Raw genomic sequence first — 20,098 nt, 5'->3', positions numbered from 1 at the left:
AAAAAAGATGTTCTCCTTTAGTCTGTGAATAATTTATCTTGGCATAATTATGCATAGTAATTTGTGTGTATAGTTCTTTCTTTATTTTGTATTCAGTTTTATCACTGTTTTTCATAATACTTTATCATAATTTTGACAAGCCAGACTAATCAAACCAAGATTCTTTAGACTGCTGGAAATTCCAGCTTAACTTTTTAAAGTCATCATTATTCACTAAATTATTTCGTGTCACACCAAAGTGTAATAATGAGAGAAGTAAAATCGAATGAGAACATTGATGCAAAAAATGTTACTACAAAATACACACACTCTTTTAATAAGTTTAATTAATAAACAGAATTATAAATTAAAGCATTAATTATCCATGATTAGTAATAACTTGATAAACCAAATCTTGCTAGTTCTATCCTCGGCTGTGTCAGTTGGCATTTCTGTATGGAGTTTGCATGTTCTCCCCATGTTCACGCAGGTTTCCTACCGGTGGCCTGGTTTCCACACAAGTTCAAAGACATGCGGTACAGGTGAATTGGGTAAGCTAAATTCTCCATATTGCATGTATGTGAATGAGTGTGTATGGATGTTTCCCAGTGATGGGTTGCAGCTGGAAGGGCATCCGCTGCATAAAACATGGACAAGTTGGCGGTTGATTCCGCTGTGGCGTCCCCAGATTAATAAAGGGACTAAGCCAAAGAGAAAAATGAATGAAGGAAGGAATGTTTTTTAATTTGTCGTCTTAACCTGCAGCACTTTTGAGCTCTTTTTGCCATTGTACAAAACTCAACAGACCTAAATCACACTATATGCAACTTCAATTAGAAAAATCATTAGTAGTAATTATAAATGTTTTTTTTCACTATCAATTTTTTAAAATTTTGAGTCAATTACAATTTATGTCATATATTTTAATAAGGATTAAAGCAGCCTGTAAAATGTTTTGTATGTTTGTCTTTTATTCCTGAAGTAACAAATATGGTCGAGTGAGCAAACTTTCCTTGAAAGGTTGGTTTAGCTAATTATATATTGTATGAAGCGAAAATAGCCTGGATAAAACACCAAATTTTACTCTGTTGTAAGCTCCAAATTCAGGTAAAAAATGTTTGAGCTCTAATAGAATTATTAAAGTGTAAGAATTAAACATTATGTCGGGTGTCGTGTGGTTGCTAAACTCCACTTCCCATAATACATAGCGCGGAGGTGAAGCGGATGTTTATATTCGGCGTGAACAGTGAGGAATGTGCGAGCAATGACAGCAGCAGTGAGAGATGGATCGAGAGCGCAGGACACACTCAGCACAACACTCCAACACACCATTGCATCACCTGTAAGTTGTCGTTGTTTGTAAGTTTGTCAGTGCGTTGTGGCATGACAGCCTGCGTTAATATTCAGCCGATTCTTAACCCAGCCTGATGAACTCTATAGCTCATCGCTAACACTTCCCCTTTTCAGATTACAGTTTTAACGTTTCGATCAAATAAAACGCCAGATATGGCTCAAATCTAACGACATGTTGAGGACAGTGCTAGTAATAATTAACAACAGCTTTCAGGCTAACATTAAAGCAATAGCTCAACCCCAAAAATTAACATTTCTTCCCTTTATTTGAGAAAGCGTAAAAATTTGAAGATGTGTAAACGATTTTTGAAATTCTGATTTAACTTAAGGTTGAGTTAAACTAAATATTTTGGTGTGGGCTATTTCTTTAACTCGCCATGCTTGGTCACTGTTCATATTGACTGGCTTTGTTGTTTATTGTATACATTTTTTATTTTGATGTAGATTAGTGTCACTAACGTTAATTGCATAGTTTAATGTCACCGTGTTAGCTTAAAACAACCGAATGTACAGTTATTGGAAGTGAAGGAGCGCTTGTCAAAATGTATTGCCTTAACAAGAACAAAGAAATGACAAGTCATTATTCTTATGAATCTTTCTCAGCAGGAAGAAGTTGCAGTTAGACTGAATCATAATTAGATACAGTTTATGTGAAGTAAATTACACATTATGACATTCTGTTTCCTTGTCTGTGGATTAAACGAATATACAGTGCATCCAGTGCATGCATTTCTTATGTTACAGCCTCATTTTAAAATGGCTTCAATTCATTTATTTCCTCAACATTCTACACACAATACCCAATAATGACATTGTGAAAAAAAAGATTTTTTTTAATTGTTGCAAATTTATTAAAAATAAAAAACCTTGAAGCTCGAAATTGAGCTCAGGTACATTCTGTTTCCACTGATCATTCTTGAGATGTTTCAACAGCTTAATTGAAGTTCACCTGTGGTCAATTCAGTTGTCTGGACATGATTTGAAAAGGCATACACCTGTTTATTTAAGGTCCCAGGGTTGACAGTGCATTAAAGCACAAGCCAAGCATGAAGACAAAGGAATTGTCTGTAGACCTTCAAGACAGGATTGGGGAAGGTTACAAAAAAAAATTTCTTCTGTTCTGAAAGTTCCATTGAGCCTAGTGACCTCCATCATCCATAAGTGGAAGATTTTTGGAACCACCAGGACTCTTCCTAGAGCTGGCCGGCCATCTAAGCTCTAAGATCAGGGCAGAAGGGCCTTAGTCAGGGAGGTGATCAATAACCCAATAGTAATTTTGTCTGAGCTCCAGCATTCAGCGAGATCTGAAAAGGGCTGTACACTTTTGCTTCCCATCGAACCTGATAGAGCTTATGTGGTACTGGTAAAATTCCCAAAAGACAGGTGTGCCAGGCTTCTGGCATCATATTTAAAAAGACTTGAGGCTGTAATTGCTACCAAAGGTGCATCAACAAAGTAATGAGCAAAGGCTGTGAATACTTGCGTATGGGATTTTTCTGGGGTTTTTTTATTACAAATTTGCAACAATTACATTTTTTTTCACATTGTCATTATATGGTATTGTGTGTAGAATTTTGAGGAGATAAAATGAATTTAATAAGGCTGCAACATAAACAGAATGTGGAAAAAGTGAAGTACTATGAATACTTTCCGTATGCACTGTATTGTATATGTGTATTTATATGTGTTTGTTTGTGTGTAAGAATTAAGCTTTATCTAATTTAGTAAATTAATAATTTATTTTTAGTTCACATAATAATCCTGCTGTGGATATTCTTTGCAACCTGCAAACAGGTAGAAATAATGAGATACCCATAAGTACGCCCAGACAAAATCTGTGGACATTTTTTTGCTATTTCTGCTGAGAATTTTGCAAAAAAAAAAAAAAAAAAAGATTTTAGGAGTAAAATAACTAAAATGTAATATATAAAATAAAAAAATAATAGCTTTTTAACTTGTACTTAGTGTTTACAATGCAAATCCAATTAGATCCACTTATTTGGTAAACAAAGCGAGTCTCTCATATAACATATCTACTAAAAGACAGAAAATATTACTTTACAGACTGTATTGTAAACAAATTATATGAATATTAGAATATTACTATTATTATATCACAATAATGTTAGTGAAATTGTTTTAAAAATGGAATAAATATAAATTTGCACACATTCACACAAGTAAATACATAGACTCAATGATGGGCTAAAAATCTGTAGGTTTCTGAGTGCGCAGATTCCATGTGGGCCTTACCCATAAGCTTTATTTTCTCATTCAAACATATAAGATGGCACAAGTCTATTATTTAGATGTGTTATACTTATTTTGTTTAAAATATTGCTCATTTGGCCACATTTGTGAAACACAAGCGCAGCAACCCTGTGTATTTATCAATAATACACTACCAGTCAAAAGTTTGCGGTCAGTTTTGTGGAAAAAAATTATTCTGTTCATCAAGGCGGCATTTATTAAATGAAAAAAATGTTAAATTGTTAAATACTTATTAAAATGTTTAATAACTGCTTTATTATTGTATGTATTGTATTTTATGTAGTTTCAAATCAAATAATTACTCCAGTCATTATTGCTTTTATTACTATTACCATTGATAATAATTATAATATTAATAATAATAATAATAATTAATATTGATGATTTCTGAAGGATCACATGCCTCTAAATACTGGAGTAATGAAGCAGAAAATTCATCTTTAAAATCACTGGAATAAATGCATACATTTAATAATAAACGACTTTTAAACAGTTATTTTATAGAGCAGTAACATTTCACTATTTTACCATTTGTACTGTATTTTTGATGAAATAAATGTAGCCTTGGTGAGCAGGATAAGCTTATTTCAAAATATTTAAAAATCCTACTGAGCCCAAACTTTTGACCTGTAGTGTAATAATTTTAAGTAAATTGTCATTGAATTCAAGAGTGTTCATCCTTTATTTGATTGAACTTGTGTTTCTTGAATGAGGAACTTACTGATCTCCTTTGTAGTGTTCTCACAATCTTGTGTGATATTTGTGTGGGTGTTTGTCTCTCTATAACCCACAGGTCATGCATGCGGCTTGGCCTATAGCCTGTGCTGTATAGAGCCTGTCGTGCTACAGTGCAGGGAAGAGACACAGGCTGTGCTTCCTGACTCAAACCCAGCCCTGCTGCTCCATGTTTCCTATGCTAACCCTTCTCAGCATGTTTTACTATATCTGTCTACGGCGACGCTCCAGGAGCGGGACGCGCAGCGAAGCGTTGGGTAGCCGACGGGCGGTGGAGCTAGGTCAACGTTCAGCGCTGCCCGTGACTGTAGAGGTTGAGCAGTACGGCAAGGAGATCCTGGACTTCAGCTCTCACTACGGCAGTGAGAACAGCATGTCCTACACCATGTGGAACCTGGCAGGAGTGCCTAACGTGTACCCGAGCTCAGGAGACTTCACCCAGACTGCTGTGTTTCGCACTTATGGAACCTGGTGGGAGCAGTGTATCAGCTCTACGCCTCGATTCCGCCGTACGCCACCCAGTTTCCACAGCCAGGACTACTTGGAACTGGCCTTCGAGGAGCCTGTCTATCCCACAGCAGTGGAGGTGCTGGAGACCTACCACCCCGGAGCTATTGTTAAGATCATGGCGTGCTCGCTCAACCCTTTCTCCCAGAACCCACCGACTGATGTGAGGTACAGTGTTGAATGTGAGATGAATGACTGTTCTTGTAATCGAAAAGTTTTTGGTTCTAATCCCCCTTATGGATATTGTAAAGGTATATTTTAACCAAAACTGAAAGTTCTGTCTCCATTATTCACAGCAGCCTTCACCTGTTCCAAACCTGTTTGACTTTCTTTCTTCTGTTGAACATTAAAGAGGATATTTTGACGAAAGCTGAAAACCTATAACCATTGACTTCCATAGCGAGATGTGGGAAGAGCAGCAGTTTTTTTCAATCACATTGTATCTTTATACTTTATTTTTACCACCTTGGAAGTGTAAATCGAAGATGGCGATTAACAAACCCAGTAATTCCTTGATTTAACCGCTCTGTGCATGCTTAATATTCATGTGATCTGAAGACTCCCCTGCTAATCTCAATAATATGAAAGCATTAGCTGCTATAGTATTTGTTTTTCCTACTATGGAAGTCAATGGGCACAGGTTTTTTCTTTTTCTTTTACCTTTTAAAAAATATATCTTCTTTAGTGTCCCCCCTACAGGGATTGAAACCGCTTGAGGGTGAGTAAAGAGTGAGAACATTTTCAGTTTTGGGTGAACTATGCCTTTAAATTGGGAGTATTAACATTTAAGAACAAAGAGCAGTTTGATTGATTGTTTGTTTTTTACACACATGTGTTCATCTTGTCAACCCTCTGCACATTATCTCTCCAAAAACTTTGAGTTACAAATTATATTTGTACTCATTTAATGCAGAGTTGAATGAACCTCTTAATCCCCTCACACATGAGCTCATCAACACTGGTGTCTATTATTTATGTGTATTTAGTGGTTTTTGTTCACCTTCTGGCCAAACCAAGTTGTATGAGCTGTTGACACATTGTTCATATGGCTCCAAAAATTATAATATTGTATAATGATAAAATTTTAAGTATGCGTAGACCAGGGGTGTCCAAACTCGGTCCTGGAGGCCGGGGTCCTGCATAGTTTAGAATCAGAGTCAGTTTTATTGCCAGGTGTACTTCACACACAAGGAATTTGTTTTGGCTACAGAAGCTTCCAAATGTACACGAAGTGACAAGAGACAACACAAAATAAATATGAAAAAAAAAAAGATGATAAACAATAAATAGAAATGCAGTTAGTCAAAAATATCTGAATGTTGAATTGTATGTACAGTTTTTTTTATAAATATACAGGTTTTAAGGTGCTGTGTACACATGCGTATGGAGAAAGTATTGCATTGTATGTTTTTACGGTGCTGTGTACAAGTGCATATGAAAAATTATTGCACGTTTATTGCACAGTAGGGGAATATTTACCTGTTCATGAGGTACAGTAGATGGTCTGAGGAAAGAAACTTTTCTTTTGGCTTAGCTCCAACTTCCTACAACACATCTCTCTGGAAGTTTCTAGTAAACTTAAAAACAGCTTGATTAGCTGGTTCAGGTGTGTTTAGTTGGGGTTGGAACTAAAATATGCAGGACACTGGCCCTCAAGTACCGAGTTTGGACACCCCTGGCGTAGACTTATAAATTGGGTTGCTGAGATATAGTCCCATGTTGCTCCTGGGAAGTGGACCCTAAAAGGATCATATGGTGAAGCTGCATTTGAGTGTGTGTATTTAATAGGTACTTGGAGCAAGAGCATTCATGTTTCAAATGTTATTACTTGTTATTAGGTTATGTAGACCACTTTTATTCATTCATAATTATGTTTTAGAACTAACTTTAAACTCTAACCTTTAATTAGACCATTTTAGTTTACAATTTCAACCAAATCTGTACTGAATGCCATTTACATGAATTGTAATTGTAACTGCCAGTTATGTGTAATTCATTTGTGATGATAATCTAGTTAAAAAGGTTAAAACATGGAGAAAATTGATATTGAAATGTAATAACAATTCATAATGATTGTTTTAGCTGAAATGCATAATTTAACAATTAATACAGTTTGAATGCCTTTTTTTTTGGCATTTTATGGCTTTGGGCAGTAATACATCATGATGTCAGTACTTTGTAGGTTTAGGTCAGATTGCAGCTATGGATGTTGGAAGCAACACAGTTTTTTGGACCGAGCTATTTCAAGTCTATTGTGCCTTTTGTATTTTTGCTTTAAATTTCTTCAGTAAACCCTTTTTAAAAGATGATTTGGTCTTACCCGCATTTTTCAAAGACTGGTTGTTGGACTAGCTGCAAAAGGTGGTTTATAAGGTGTGCCACTACATATCAATCACTACCATATCAAACACACCTGCCTGTAATTATCAAGCACTGTTTAGGTCCTAATTGGCTCAGGTGTGTTTAATCAGGGTTGGAGCTGAACTTTGCAGGAAGGTACATGGAATTTTCTGCATATTTTTGATTGCAGTAATGGAGGACATTTGTAGATTCATTGCACCATTTGGTAAAATAATTATGGTGGGATAACTCTATCTCCGATCGTATAGTACTTGGCAATTGTTTGTGTTTGAGTACAGCTCATGATGTTGTATGTTTTGCAGGTGGGAGGTTCTGTGGTCTGGCAAACCCAACAAGGCTTTGACCCCTCAAGCTCGCCAGTTCTCCCCCAATATCAAGCAGATCAGCTTCACCACCAACCTGCTGCGCCTGGAGGTCAACAGCTCTCTGCTGGACTACTACACTGAGCTGGATGCAGTGATCCTGCGAGGAGTTCGAGAGAGACCCATCCTGGCCCTCTATAAGATCCCGGTCATCGACATCAATGATCTGAGTGACAGTGAAGAGGAGATCAGCGAAGCAGGAGGCTTGTGCTGCCGCTCGACTGCAGAGAACAGGCAGAGTCTGGCCAACGGATACTTTGACAGACTCCCTTATGAGGTAAGCAGTGGAAACTCTTTACTCAGCAGATGTACAGTTTTGAATATTTGTTTTTCATGCCATCAGCATGTTTAATAAATAGTATGTTGGCCAGGTAACAAAGATCATTTTCAAGGATCGTGGATAACAGCACAAGCTGGACCACAGAGTGTTGAAATCTTCAGCGAGTCAGACAGATATCGAAGAATAATAGTTGTAATTTTGTCTGTTTTCTCAAGCCAAGACATGTGTGGTTTGCAGTGGGTCTTCTTCAGAATAATTAGAGACCATTTTACTATAATTTAAAAATGCCTTTCCAATTCCTAACCCCTAATTACCTGCACACAGCTCAGATCTCCAGCCCAAACCACTGTCACCTTCATAGTCGCCTTACAACAAACACAAATGTGTTTCTGAAACATTATCTGGCCATTATCTGCTAACCGATACTCAGCTTCACACTCAAACTATTGTTCACTCACAACAGTGCTACTATCAAAAACAATAACCTGTACCTTAATGAATGTCTTCAGAGTAAAGAGAGAGATGTTGCCAAAATAAAATAAAACACATGCATTAATATATATATATATATATATATATATATATATATATATATATATATATATATATATATATATATATATATATATATATATATATATATATATTTATTTATTTATTATTATTTTTTTCTTTGTATAATAAAAAATAAAATTATAATTATAATTAAAATTCAGATCCCATTACAAATTGCAAACCATAGCACAAATAAAACAGAACAAAAACATAGACATTAAATAACGTACTCTTCTTCTTCTTCTTTGGCCTTAGTGATATGGAAACCCTAAAGACTGATCTTCATACCTCTGTCTTTACAACTGACTGTTTTAATCCAAAACAACACTATTTAGCATGCTGTGCTCCGAGTGTCACTGTGTGTGTTTTTTGTTTGATTGAATGTAGCTTATCCAGCTGATTGTGAGTCACCTGCCGGTTCCAGACCTGTGTCGACTGGCTCAAAGCTGCAAGCTCTTCCACAAGCATTGCTGTGACCCGCTGCAGTACATCCAGCTGAGCCTGCAGCCATACTGGGCACGGCTCACAGACGCCTCCCTGTGCCATCTGCAGAGTCGCTGTACCCTTCTGCAGAGACTCAACCTGTCCTGGACGGGCAACCGTGGAGCCGTGACGCCCGCCGGCTTCTGCAGGTGACCACAACACTCTCTCATTCACATATATTCATTTTTACTTCACTACTGCACGTGAGTAGTTTTTTTGGGGGATTTTTCTCAGTTACTATCAGGTCTGACTGCTTCTACTTCAGTTCATTTCTGAAGAAGGAAACACTTCTTCCTTTCTGTTCCTTAGAGTTTTGTTTAAAGTCTGCATGAAGTGAAAGTTACTGAGACTTTAGTTTCATTATGTTGATACAATCCCAACTGAAATGGAATATTTAGTAGGGGGCGGGGCTTTCTTTTTGCACATCATTTACTTGTGAAAAACTAATGCCTCATTCAAACTAATGCCTGTCTCTCTGGGTGGCGACCTGCTGCAAAGGCAGGTCTGTGTAGGTCTACAGAACAGAGAATGCAACCGGCCTCTGAGCGAGCTAAGAGAGAATCATGTGAGCTCTACTGGTGCTCCTATTGGCTAGCGCTTAAGAAAGTCGCTCTTCATTCGTATAAAGTTAAAGGATTCTCAACGTGGTCACAGCACTCGACACGCCCACCTGGTCAATGTCGCTCGGCTAGACAGAGGTCGCCGGAAGTTACTCGCTCTCAGTTGAAATGAACAGTTGCTTGTCGCTTTGCTGCTGCGAGTCGCTCTAAGTGTGAATGAGGCTTAATAGTAAGAAGGGCATGTTTAAGAATATTGTGATTAGAGCCATCAAACTGACATCATAAGAGAAGGACCGACAATCCAACTGCAGAAGCAACGGATCAGACTTTGATTTAAAAATATTATATGGTAAAAGGACAGTCAAACATGGGTGGTACACCAGTTATGTGGTTAGTCAGCAGCTTAGCTGGCAGCTAGCACTCAGCATCTCTCACATGGTCGCCCACTGAAGCTAAGCAGGGTTGCACCCGGTTAGTACCTGGATGAGAGACGCCATGGGAAAGCTAGGTTGCTGTTGGAAGTGGTGTTAGTGAGACCAGCAGGGGCGCTCAACCTGTGGTCTGTGTGGGTCCTAATGCCCCAGTATATTGATGGGGACTCTATACTGCTCAGTGAGCATCGTCTTTTCGATTTTTTAAAAATCCCTGGATGTCCTTTGGAAAAAAAAGAGTAGGGGTTTAGTAGTAGTAGTAGTAGTAGTAGTAGAGGGTTGAGTGTCTAGATAAGCGTTATATCAATGTACGGAATTATTGTGTGTTTTTACACCAAATTCTTTCAGCTTGCTATACAGCTATGGATAATTTACAAATTACTAATATTTGAGTAAAATGTTATTCTTTTTTTGTTTATTCTGTAAACTTCTAATGACGTTTATTTCAGATTTTAAATAGTTACTCTTTTGAGAAATAATTATCTTTTTTTTATTTAGTCGAGTTAAGAAATTAATATATAACTGTATATCCATTAGCTATCTTTTTATGTATAGCGGTAGTATGCACAATATTAACAGTTAATATTTTAGTGCGAATCAAAAAATTATTATTACTATTTGGTAATAAATAAGTTCATATTATTATATATTTGCTTATTAATTATACATTTTTGTATGTCTACCTGACAAATTACTTCATGATTTTTATTTGACTTTGCGTTAGATGTATAATGTATGATGAAATAACTTTTCTCATGTTTTAATTTACATTTACTGTTTAGGTAAAGTTTGATTAATTAAAGTGTAATTTAAAGCTTTTTACTTGTACTCAAGCATATTTTAGCCCAGATACTTGTCATTTTATTTGAGTGAAATTTTCACTTATTCTCTGTACTTTACCTTCATTTAATATTATTTTAAATACTTTTTACACCCCTGAACATACACATAACACATAAATACACATAAATTATTTCTTTTCCAAATATTTCTCAGATAATGTTTAACAGAGCAAGGACATTTTTACAATATTTTCCAACGGTATTGTTTTTTCTTCTGGGGAAAGTCTTATTTATTTTGGCTGGAACAAAAGCAGTTTTTAATTTTTTAAAACCATATTAAGCTCAAAATTGTAGCCCCCTTTAGCTAATTTTATTTATTTATTTATTTATTTATTTATTTATTTATTTTAATTGTCCACAGAACAAGTCGTTGTTATATAATTCTTAATTAACCTAACAAAGCTTTTAAATTGCACTTTAAGCTAAATACTAGTGTCTTGAATATATCTAATAAAATATTATTGACTGTCATCATGACAAAGATAAAATAAATCGGTTAATAGAAATGAGTTAATAACCCTATTATGTTTAGAAATGTGTTTAAGAAAATTTCTCTCCATAAACATAAATTTGGGAAAAAATATAAAAGAATTCAAATTTAACAGGAGGGCTAATAATTTTGACCTCAACTGTATATCAACTTATTTTGATCTACCAAACATCAGGTAATTGTGTTTTTTTTTTCTGCAGCTTTATGAAGGCCTGTGGGGCGAGTCTGGTGTGTTTGGAGGTGTCGTGCTGTCATTTCCTGACCGAAGCGTGTTTAGAAGTGATCACTCAGACGTGTCCTTGCCTCCAAGAGCTCAATTTGGCTTCCTGTGACCGTCTGCAACCTCAGGCCTTCAATCACATCGCCAAACTCACTCATCTGCGCAGGCTTGTGCTCTACCGCACCAAAGTTGAGGTGAGAATCGAGGAAATGCTAATTGCTGATTTTCTGTGGTCAATGAAATATTTGCTAAAACTAAAAAAATTGGAATTAAATCTATGTAGATAGATTCCTAAGGGATGTCAAAACAAGATGTATGGGTAGATGGTCTGTATTTTAAATAATAATGTTATAATTAAAATAATAAATATCCAATTGTCCACCGCTATAACGGTTCATACCATTGTAAATGCATGATGCATTTACAATGGAACTCAATTTCTGGAGGGCCGCAGCTCTGCATAGTTTACCTCCAACCAGCTCCAACTCACACCTGCTTAATAGTCTCTATTAGTCTTGAACACCTTGATTAGTTGGATGAACTGTTTAATTTAGGTTGGAGCAAAACTGTGCAGGGCTGCAGCCCTCCAGGAAACCAGTTTGAGACCCATCAGGGCTCGAAATTAACTTTTTTACTTGGTAGCACCGGTGCTCCCAACTTTAAATATTTAGGAGCACCAAAAAAATTTTAGGAGCACCAGAAAAAATTTAGGAGCACCAACCAAAAATGAATGAGCACCGCTGCAAATTGTTTTTTAAGGGATTTATTGTATTTTAAAACAACATTAATAGGACTGACAAAAACCAGAAACAACTATCTAACTAATGCTGCGAAGACATTGATATTTGTGTGCAATAATTCCAAAATTAATGTCTAATAATTAGGCTATAGAATATTAATGATGATGAAAATGACAATAATAGTAACAATGAATTCCATTTCTCATTATGATACTGCCTTGAATGTGCATGAATGTAGGTTATCTGCTATTAAAAGTCTGTTACTTTATGAAAAATAATTGTATAGTTTGCATCAAACAAAAATGAAGCATTGCAGTAAGAAATATTTATTTTGTACTGCTGTTTTTATGCATGTCAATTTAATAAATAATATTTCTGCTACAAAACAAACAAAAGATTATAATAAATCATTCAATTCAATGATGAAAGCTGCAAAGCAGTCATCAGTAAATAAATAAAAAAATAATATACACCTCAAACAAGAATAGACAAAAGAAAGTAAGTAAAGTCTCACTTCTATCACTCTTTAAAAGTTTTGGTTTCAGTTTGTGTCAATTTAAAGGTTCAGTCTGAGCTGATCTTCATGTTTCTGTGTTTGTGGAAAAGCTGGCGAGTCAGCCGACCCAATTTATGAGCAGACAGAGCAGGATTCTTGCGCCGACCACCGGCCCAATACCGGTCTTTGTTATGAGCCACAGTTTCAGTGTAAACTTAGTAAAGGCGAGCTTCTTTGGCGATTATATGTACAGTATTAGATTTGACTTTTAGCGGACATTTGCGCTGAACACGCAGTGAATGCAACGCATGGAGATTCGGGCACCTTCTCCAAGAAGCGCGTACTCGATTGATCACAGCTGGCGGATCATTATTCACCACGTGACGTGTCATGATCGCTCTCATCTGCGCCTCAACTTTAGGTGGGGTTTGCAAACCTGTGTGCTTTAAGTTTTTACTCTTCAGCCGTTTGTATTTCCCCGTGGTCATAAAAGCTTATTCCCTGTCATCTGACAGCGGAATACCTTGAGTGATTGACAGCTAATATGAACCAATATAGCGGCAGGGAAGAGCGATTCAGCACGTTTTTACAAAAAATCAAAACAGGTCGCACTACAACCATTATCTGCAGTCGCACTAATGCTCCCAGATATATTATGAGGTCGCATAGATTAATTTTCGGGCGCATATGCGACCAAAATGGTCGCAATTTCGAGCCCTGCCCATGATCTAAAAGAAGGCCGAAAATAGCTAATCAGGTCAGGACACACTAAATAGCCTTTAAAAATATATAAATAAATATATTTTATTAATAAATTAGATGTAACTTAACTGTAAACATAAATTTGATTCACTGAAGGATGGAATACACAAACTAACGTTACGGAAATAAGCGTAGTTTATCGTCAATGTATAATTTGTACAATGCATCTAATAATTCAGATTTTTAAAAAATGCTATATATGTATATATAGGTCTGGTTAGTATCTTTAGCAGTAAATTAAATGGTGAGCTTTTAAGCAAATGTTACTGAATCGAACACTGTAAAAAGTGCTACACTCACAAAGTTGGTTCTATCTACTTTAAATAATTGCAATCTAGTTAATTTTATTTGTTTTATACCAAAAAAATAAAATTTGCTTCCTCTTTACTTAAAATATATCAGTTTTTATATAACTGTATATTTTGAATAAAACTAATGCAGTTTATTTGATTAGATTTTTGTACGTGGTTATTGTGTAGAATAAATGTTATAAAAGTGAGTTGACACAGACAATTTATTAGAGCAGCTGTCGATGTGGGCAGGTGTTCATAAAACGTGATTTTAATAGTTTGGCGTGACTCCTTTTTCATTGCCCGGGATTTAGCAGGCAGACGCAGCTTCTGCAATGGTCGACATCAACTGCTCCCAGCAGCGGATCTGATTAACACGGTAAGTTGCTAATTTAGCCGAATGATAATTGTAAAGTCATGCAAAACTGCTGTCTTCGCTAGGCAGGTGAGGTTTTAGCTTTGTAAATTGTACTGTAGCCTCAGGTATGTTAACAGTTAGACTGCTCTCACATGGAAAGCTAAGTTGGCTAACGCTAACCAACGCTAGTTTATGCTAACGATTAAAAGTGATATTATTGAGAAAAAATAGTGAAAGTAGTTTTAAAACACTTAGTAGGTATAACTAACGTTGCAGAACCGATTAACAAGGTCACTGGTGGGCGGTCGGGGTGTGGGGGTTCAGTTTGTTAGCGCTAACTTAGCTAAAGTTAGCTCACCTAAGTTATAGCAGCACATTAAGGATGGATATTAAATGCAGAAACGTATGCAACAGTTAAGTAGTTTGTGTTTAACGTAAGAGAAAGTATAACTTAAAGTTTGTGTTTTAGAGATTTAGTCCATAAGTTTTTTAATGCTGCATAGTGAATAAATTGCAGATTTACAATTAATTTTAACTTAAATTACATTTACTGATGTTTACAGAACCATTTAAATTGTATGCACCTCATTCTAAAATGCACGTTCTTGGTCTTTAGATACCAAAGTGATTTTGTTACCTGTGGATCTTCAAACTTCACATCCAGGTAAGAAAAACATTAGATACAACTACAGCTATAATTATTTGCAGGCAGGTAAAACATTGGTAAAATTGCAAACAATAGTGGGCTCCATAGAATTAACTTACATTTGATATCTGAAGTTTTTTTATGTGTGCAACAGTAAAAACAGTATAAAAATATCCTAATGCAGTTTCTTATTATCTGTCAGTCTTTCAATAAAGCTAACTGATAACACTGAATCACTGAACTGTCATTTGCCAGTGACATTAATTAAATGTCAATTAAATGTAGCTTTAGCAAAAATTTATTGTAAACCTTAATGTAATGTGTAAAATGGCAATGTATTTATTTATTTATTTAATAGAATTTGTATTATGACGTGCAAAGTTTGGTGCAAAATGAAGATGACAATTAAATTATAGAATTTGTATTCTATAATTTTCATATAGCCATTTTCAAACAGTTTTAATATCTAAATTAAATACACATTCTTATGCTTTATAAGTTGCCAAAATAAACAAAAAATGTAATACCTAAATTTTAACAATTCTTTGATTGACAGGAAACCACAATGACATGCACTGTTACACTGAGTAAAATCACAGTTTTCTTTAAAATTTGATAACTAAAAACACCTGGAATAATGTAATTACACAACCTCTATAACCTTTTTTTATTTTTTAAATAGAAGTTAGGTAATTTTAACTAAGGTAATTTTTAACTGATAAACTAAGGTGTTTCACCCATGCATCATTCTCACTGCACTTTTGTAACTTCACTTGTAGTTATTTTCTATTTAGTATTTAGCTATTTAATGTTGTTTGGTAGCAACCACCTGAACTCCTGTTTCTTTTTGTCTCTACCAATAGAGTTGTGAGGAATCAGAGGTGCATGCGGCTGCCCACGGGAAAAATTTGCCATCAGCCCAACACAGTTTGGATTATCATAGGACTGTCAGAGGTTTGCCAAACCTGTCAAATGCATGATGGCTCCTGTTTGGACTTACCGATGTCCTCGACTTCAAGTATCCATCAAAACTGTATACATTTGAGATATATTAGAGACTCTTTGTGGGACTGGACATTATGCATCCTAAATCTTCATCAAAATATGCAAATCTCCTCACTGAGTTGCCTTGGATGATTTCTCAATAGGATCTGGTATTATTAATGTTTTTATTAATGTATTGTGTACGTGTAGCCACATTAATGGCCTATTTTGTAGTCACTATTAAAAGGAACATCGATTGATATTGAATACATGTTATGGTCTTTAATCCATCTTTCCATTCTTATTTAATTGTTATTGACAGGAAAGTCTGTTTATCTGTTTTTACTAGTGTATATTGTGCTTACAATATAGAAACGAAGATTTATTTTCTGAGGTTACAGCCAGAAGTCAATTAAATTAGTTTTAAATGACATATGCATGGTTAATTTTATTTAGATCATTAAGTTCATAATACTTAATTAAAATGAGTACAGTCAACATATAGCAATGTATAAGTAAGTTAAGTTTAACAAAAAAAGTAAGTTTATCTGATTTGAATAATTTTAGAAATATTAGTTGGCTCAACTTAATTTTATTGCATTTGTTTTAAGCAATGTTTTAGTGTTTAAAATACTTAAAAAAGGCTGGAAGTTGAATCAACCTAAAACGTCCGATGCAACCACTTGCCTCACTTTTTTTAAGTTAGATCTAAGTAACATTTTTTACAGTGAAAGTAATTAGTAAAAAGTTCTTTATTTTTTATTTAGTTTGATTAAGATGAACTGTTGGTGATTGTATGGGTGTTAATGGCCAAATTGGGTAGCTAAACTTGAACAAAGAAAAATTAAGACCTTATTAAAAAAAGATTTAGGACCTACAACACAACATTTCAGTAGATTTTAAGATTTTAATTTTTTAGACCCTGCGGATACCCTATCTTACTTCTTTTTCTCATGAACATGTGACCAATCAAATGCTCTCTAGTATCTGACATTCCCCAACCCCTGCAAGATGCTTCGCATTTGATGTACTTGAGCTGAACCACTAAGAGCAAAATGCTATTGGTGCTAAAGGGGAGGAGCAACACTGCGTTGCTGTCTTTTCATGTTTCGTTTGAGGTTGTCAAACATTGAATAAAAATGCAAATTACAAAGCACCTCACAGGACCTTTAACTGTTCATTTTTTAAAATAAATATAAAAGGTCATCAAATTTAAAGAATTAAAAGATTTAATTTGTATTCAGCATGCTTTGGGATTTGTAAGAATTTTTTGTAATGACTAAAGTAATTAAATTACTTTAGTAAATGAGTTACTTTTCAGGCAGAAAAATTAGAAAATAATTTAACACAATTTTAATGATGTAATCAGTAATCATTACCTTTTTTAAAATAACTTCCAACACTGGTAAAAATGAATTATTTTAACATCAAAGACAAAATCACCAGTTACAGATCTATGAGATTTTCTGTTCCCACAAAAGTTGTGGGCTTTATACATCACCTGCCTTTGTTTATTGTTTACACGGCATCATTAAAAAAGCAAGCTATTTTGGGAATTAAAGAAGAAAAGATGCTTGTGTGTAAGCAGATTTTTTTTTTTTAAATACACTATATTTACCTGTTTTTGTAAATGATACTACAACAGTAAGTCTGCCGTTTACCAATGCTGCATGTCGGTGCGTGTCAGTAATCTGTGGCTCGTCCCGTCCCTTCGTGTGTGGTTAACTGAATCAGCATTTGGCAGTGTACGAGCGCCTCTTCCAGCAGGTATAATGTTTCTGTAGTGATGGAGACAGCACATAAACATACACACAAACACATCTCAGTCATCATCACTGTAAATAACAATGGAAATATGCACAGAACATTTGTCCACTAATCCACACATAACCATCAGTCTTCATCTTTCATTTCAACACAATAATGAAAACAATGTCTGCCTTCTTTTACTGATGGCCTCAAGACTCCAGCGTTTTACATCAAAACAACTTTTTTTTTTTTTTTTTTTTATCTCTGAAACATATGAGTGTCAGTTGTGTTGCCAGAACATGAGTTCAAATAATAGTTTAATTTTAACATGTCTATTTGTAGGTAAATGTGTCGTTGTCTTTGATTTACGATTATCAAATGTGTGTTCCTTTATGTGGCATCTCAATTGGATGTCAATATTTAACATAGTGTCAAAAAAGTTGCTAAGTCATATGAAAATTATTTTTAAAAGGAGGAATGTCTCCAAACCCCACCCCTAACCATACCACTCATTGAAGGATGAGCATATTGTACTAAAATATACAAATGAAGTCACACAAACTAATACAAAACAGCGACTACATCAAAAAAGTTATGATGAATTGTCTTGGAATTGGAGCGTTTGGTATTCTCTCATTAGCATTGGTGTGTTAATCATGTAAATCAATAATCCATTTTTATTTCTCTCTACACATACAGCAATCAGCCATATTGAGCATTCTAACATTCTGCCCAGAGCTCAGACACCTCAACCTGGGGAGCTGTGTAATGGTGAGTCTACTGGATGGATGAACTGATGCCCGGATTTGAGGTTTACATGGCTGAGTTGCAGTTACACAATAAAATACTGTTTTGCATTGATTACTGGCATATGTTATCAAATCATAAATACATTGTGCCTAGTAAATGAAATATTTGCTGGAAAATGGCGTACGCTAATACAGCAAAAAAAAAAAAAAAAGTAATATATATATATATATAAACATTTTTAACCCCTGTTTATTTTTCTCTCAATTTCTGTTTAACAGATGAGGAGTAAATTTACATGAATTAAATTTAAATGAATTATCTCACTAAAGATGTTGAGCGACTAAGATTTTGTTTTAATAAATATATTTGTTTAACAAATCTGTTTTGGCACCTACAAATATTAGCTATATTCACAGAGAAATGTATAAAATATTCATAAAGGTGACCTGTGCTTACTATCTGTACTAAATAATATACATGATTGACAAAAGTGTATATCTAAAAATAACAATAATACACTGAAATGATGATAAAATGGGGTATTAAAAGTGTATACCCTTGTTTTGTTTTAAAAAGAAAATTCAAAAGACTTGATTCAAGAATGAACCTTGTCTGTCAATTTCAGGCTACTAGCATTTTAAGGGTTAAAAACAATTGCAGACAAAACTAAATGAATTTCTGTGGCTCCTGATGTTTTCTGAAATTATAAGATTGGTCTGTTTCAGATAATCTTTCACATTGTTGATAGCTTCTGCAAATATTCTGAGTATACCTGGAACATACAGTAAGTATGTAAGTATTTTGTCATATTTTAGTTGTCGTATGTCATGCACAAACTGATGATTTAACTTCAAGATACCTCTGTGTATCATCAAGAGATACATGTATTAATGCTGCTTTGACTGTAAATGCTTTTTGGACTCTCAAAGTGCCAGTAGCCACTCTTTATATTTGTTTTGAAGTATGCCAATTGATATTCACATTGCCTATACAGAAAGTTATCTGCTTGTATTTTCCTATGAAACTTCAGAGTGTTTGATTGTGGTGTTTGTTGACAGATTGAGGACTATGATGTGGTTGTGAGTATGGTGAGCGCCCGCTGTCGTTCTCTGCGTTCTCTGGACCTGTGGCGCTGCAGAAATCTGAGTGAGCGTGGTCTGGCCGAGCTGGTTTCAGGCTGCCGGCTGCTGGAGGAGCTGGATCTGGGCTGGTGCTCCACACTTCAGAGCAGCTCTGGCTGTTTCCAGCACTTGGCCCGCAGTTTACCTCGTCTGCGCAAACTCTTCCTCACCGCAAATCGCACTGTCTGTGACGCAGACCTGGAGGAGCTGGCCGCCAACTGCAGTGCTCTGCAGCACCTTGATATACTGGGTGAGCTGCTGTTTTTTTTTTACAATAAATCAAAATTGACAATTCCTATATACTGTACATAGTTGATGTCAAATTTATTTGCCCTCCTGTTCATCTTTTTTAAATATTTCCCAAATTATTTTTAACAGAGCCAGGAAATGTTTTTGAAAAATTAAAAAATGCTTTTATTCAAGCTGAAATAAAATAAATAAGATTTTTTCCGGAAGAAAAAATATTATGAGACATACTGTGAAAATTTCCATGCTCTGTTAAACATTATTTGGGAAATTATTTAAAAAAGAAAAAAAAATCAAAGAGGGGGCTAATAATTCTAACCAATAATTTCTTTTTAAATATCTCCCAAATTCTTTTTAACAGGGCAAGGAAATTTACACAGTACTTCCTATAATATTTTTTCATCTGGTGAAAGTCCTATTTGTTTTATTTCAGCCAGAATAAAAAAGCTTGACATTTTTTATATATTCCCCAATATTATTAGCCACCTTTAGCAACATGTTTTTAATTGTCTACAGAACAAACCATT

The 20,098-nt window shown here is 35.1% G+C and overlaps 2 protein-coding genes across 16 annotated transcripts in view; one reads left to right on the top strand and one right to left on the bottom strand.

Moving 5' to 3' along the window:
- The window catches only part of LOC137487924 (uncharacterized), a 410,987-nt gene that overhangs the window by 97,970 nt on the left and 292,919 nt on the right, over positions 1-20,098 (bottom strand). For 11 of the 14 annotated variants that reach the window (XM_073926259.1, XM_073926260.1, XM_073926255.1 and 8 more), the window contains one exon: positions 17,037-17,483. The exons of 2 other annotated variants lie outside the window; for them this stretch is intronic. In XM_073926259.1, the coding sequence (XP_073782360.1) occupies positions 17,436-17,483 (48 nt within the window). In that variant the 3' untranslated portion in view covers positions 17,037-17,435. Of the gene's footprint in view, positions 1-17,036; positions 17,484-20,098 lie in introns of those variants that run through there. One more of the 14 variants, XM_073926256.1, reaches the window with a different exon arrangement.
- The window catches only part of fbxl4 (F-box and leucine-rich repeat protein 4), a 20,546-nt gene continuing 1,653 nt past the window's right edge, over positions 1,206-20,098 (top strand). The window contains exons 1-8 of one of the 2 annotated variants that reach the window (XR_012391418.1): positions 1,206-1,321; positions 4,397-5,013; positions 7,509-7,845; positions 8,791-9,035; positions 11,410-11,623; positions 14,032-14,096; positions 14,692-14,739; positions 15,585-15,972. Coding sequence is in view for 1 of the 2 variants with exons in the window: in NM_001007315.2 (NP_001007316.2) it covers positions 4,508-5,013; positions 7,509-7,845; positions 8,791-9,035; positions 11,410-11,623; positions 18,154-18,225; positions 19,263-19,575 (1,687 nt within the window). In the remaining variant the exon portion in view is untranslated. 2 annotated transcript variants of the gene reach the window in all.

Source organism: Danio rerio, chromosome 16 (genome assembly GCF_049306965.1).
Source record: "Danio rerio strain Tuebingen ecotype United States chromosome 16, GRCz12tu, whole genome shotgun sequence".
Lineage (NCBI taxonomy): Eukaryota > Metazoa > Chordata > Actinopteri > Cypriniformes > Danionidae > Danio > Danio rerio.
Note: the sequence above shows the minus strand (reverse complement) of the source record. Positions and strands in the feature narration are given on the sequence as shown.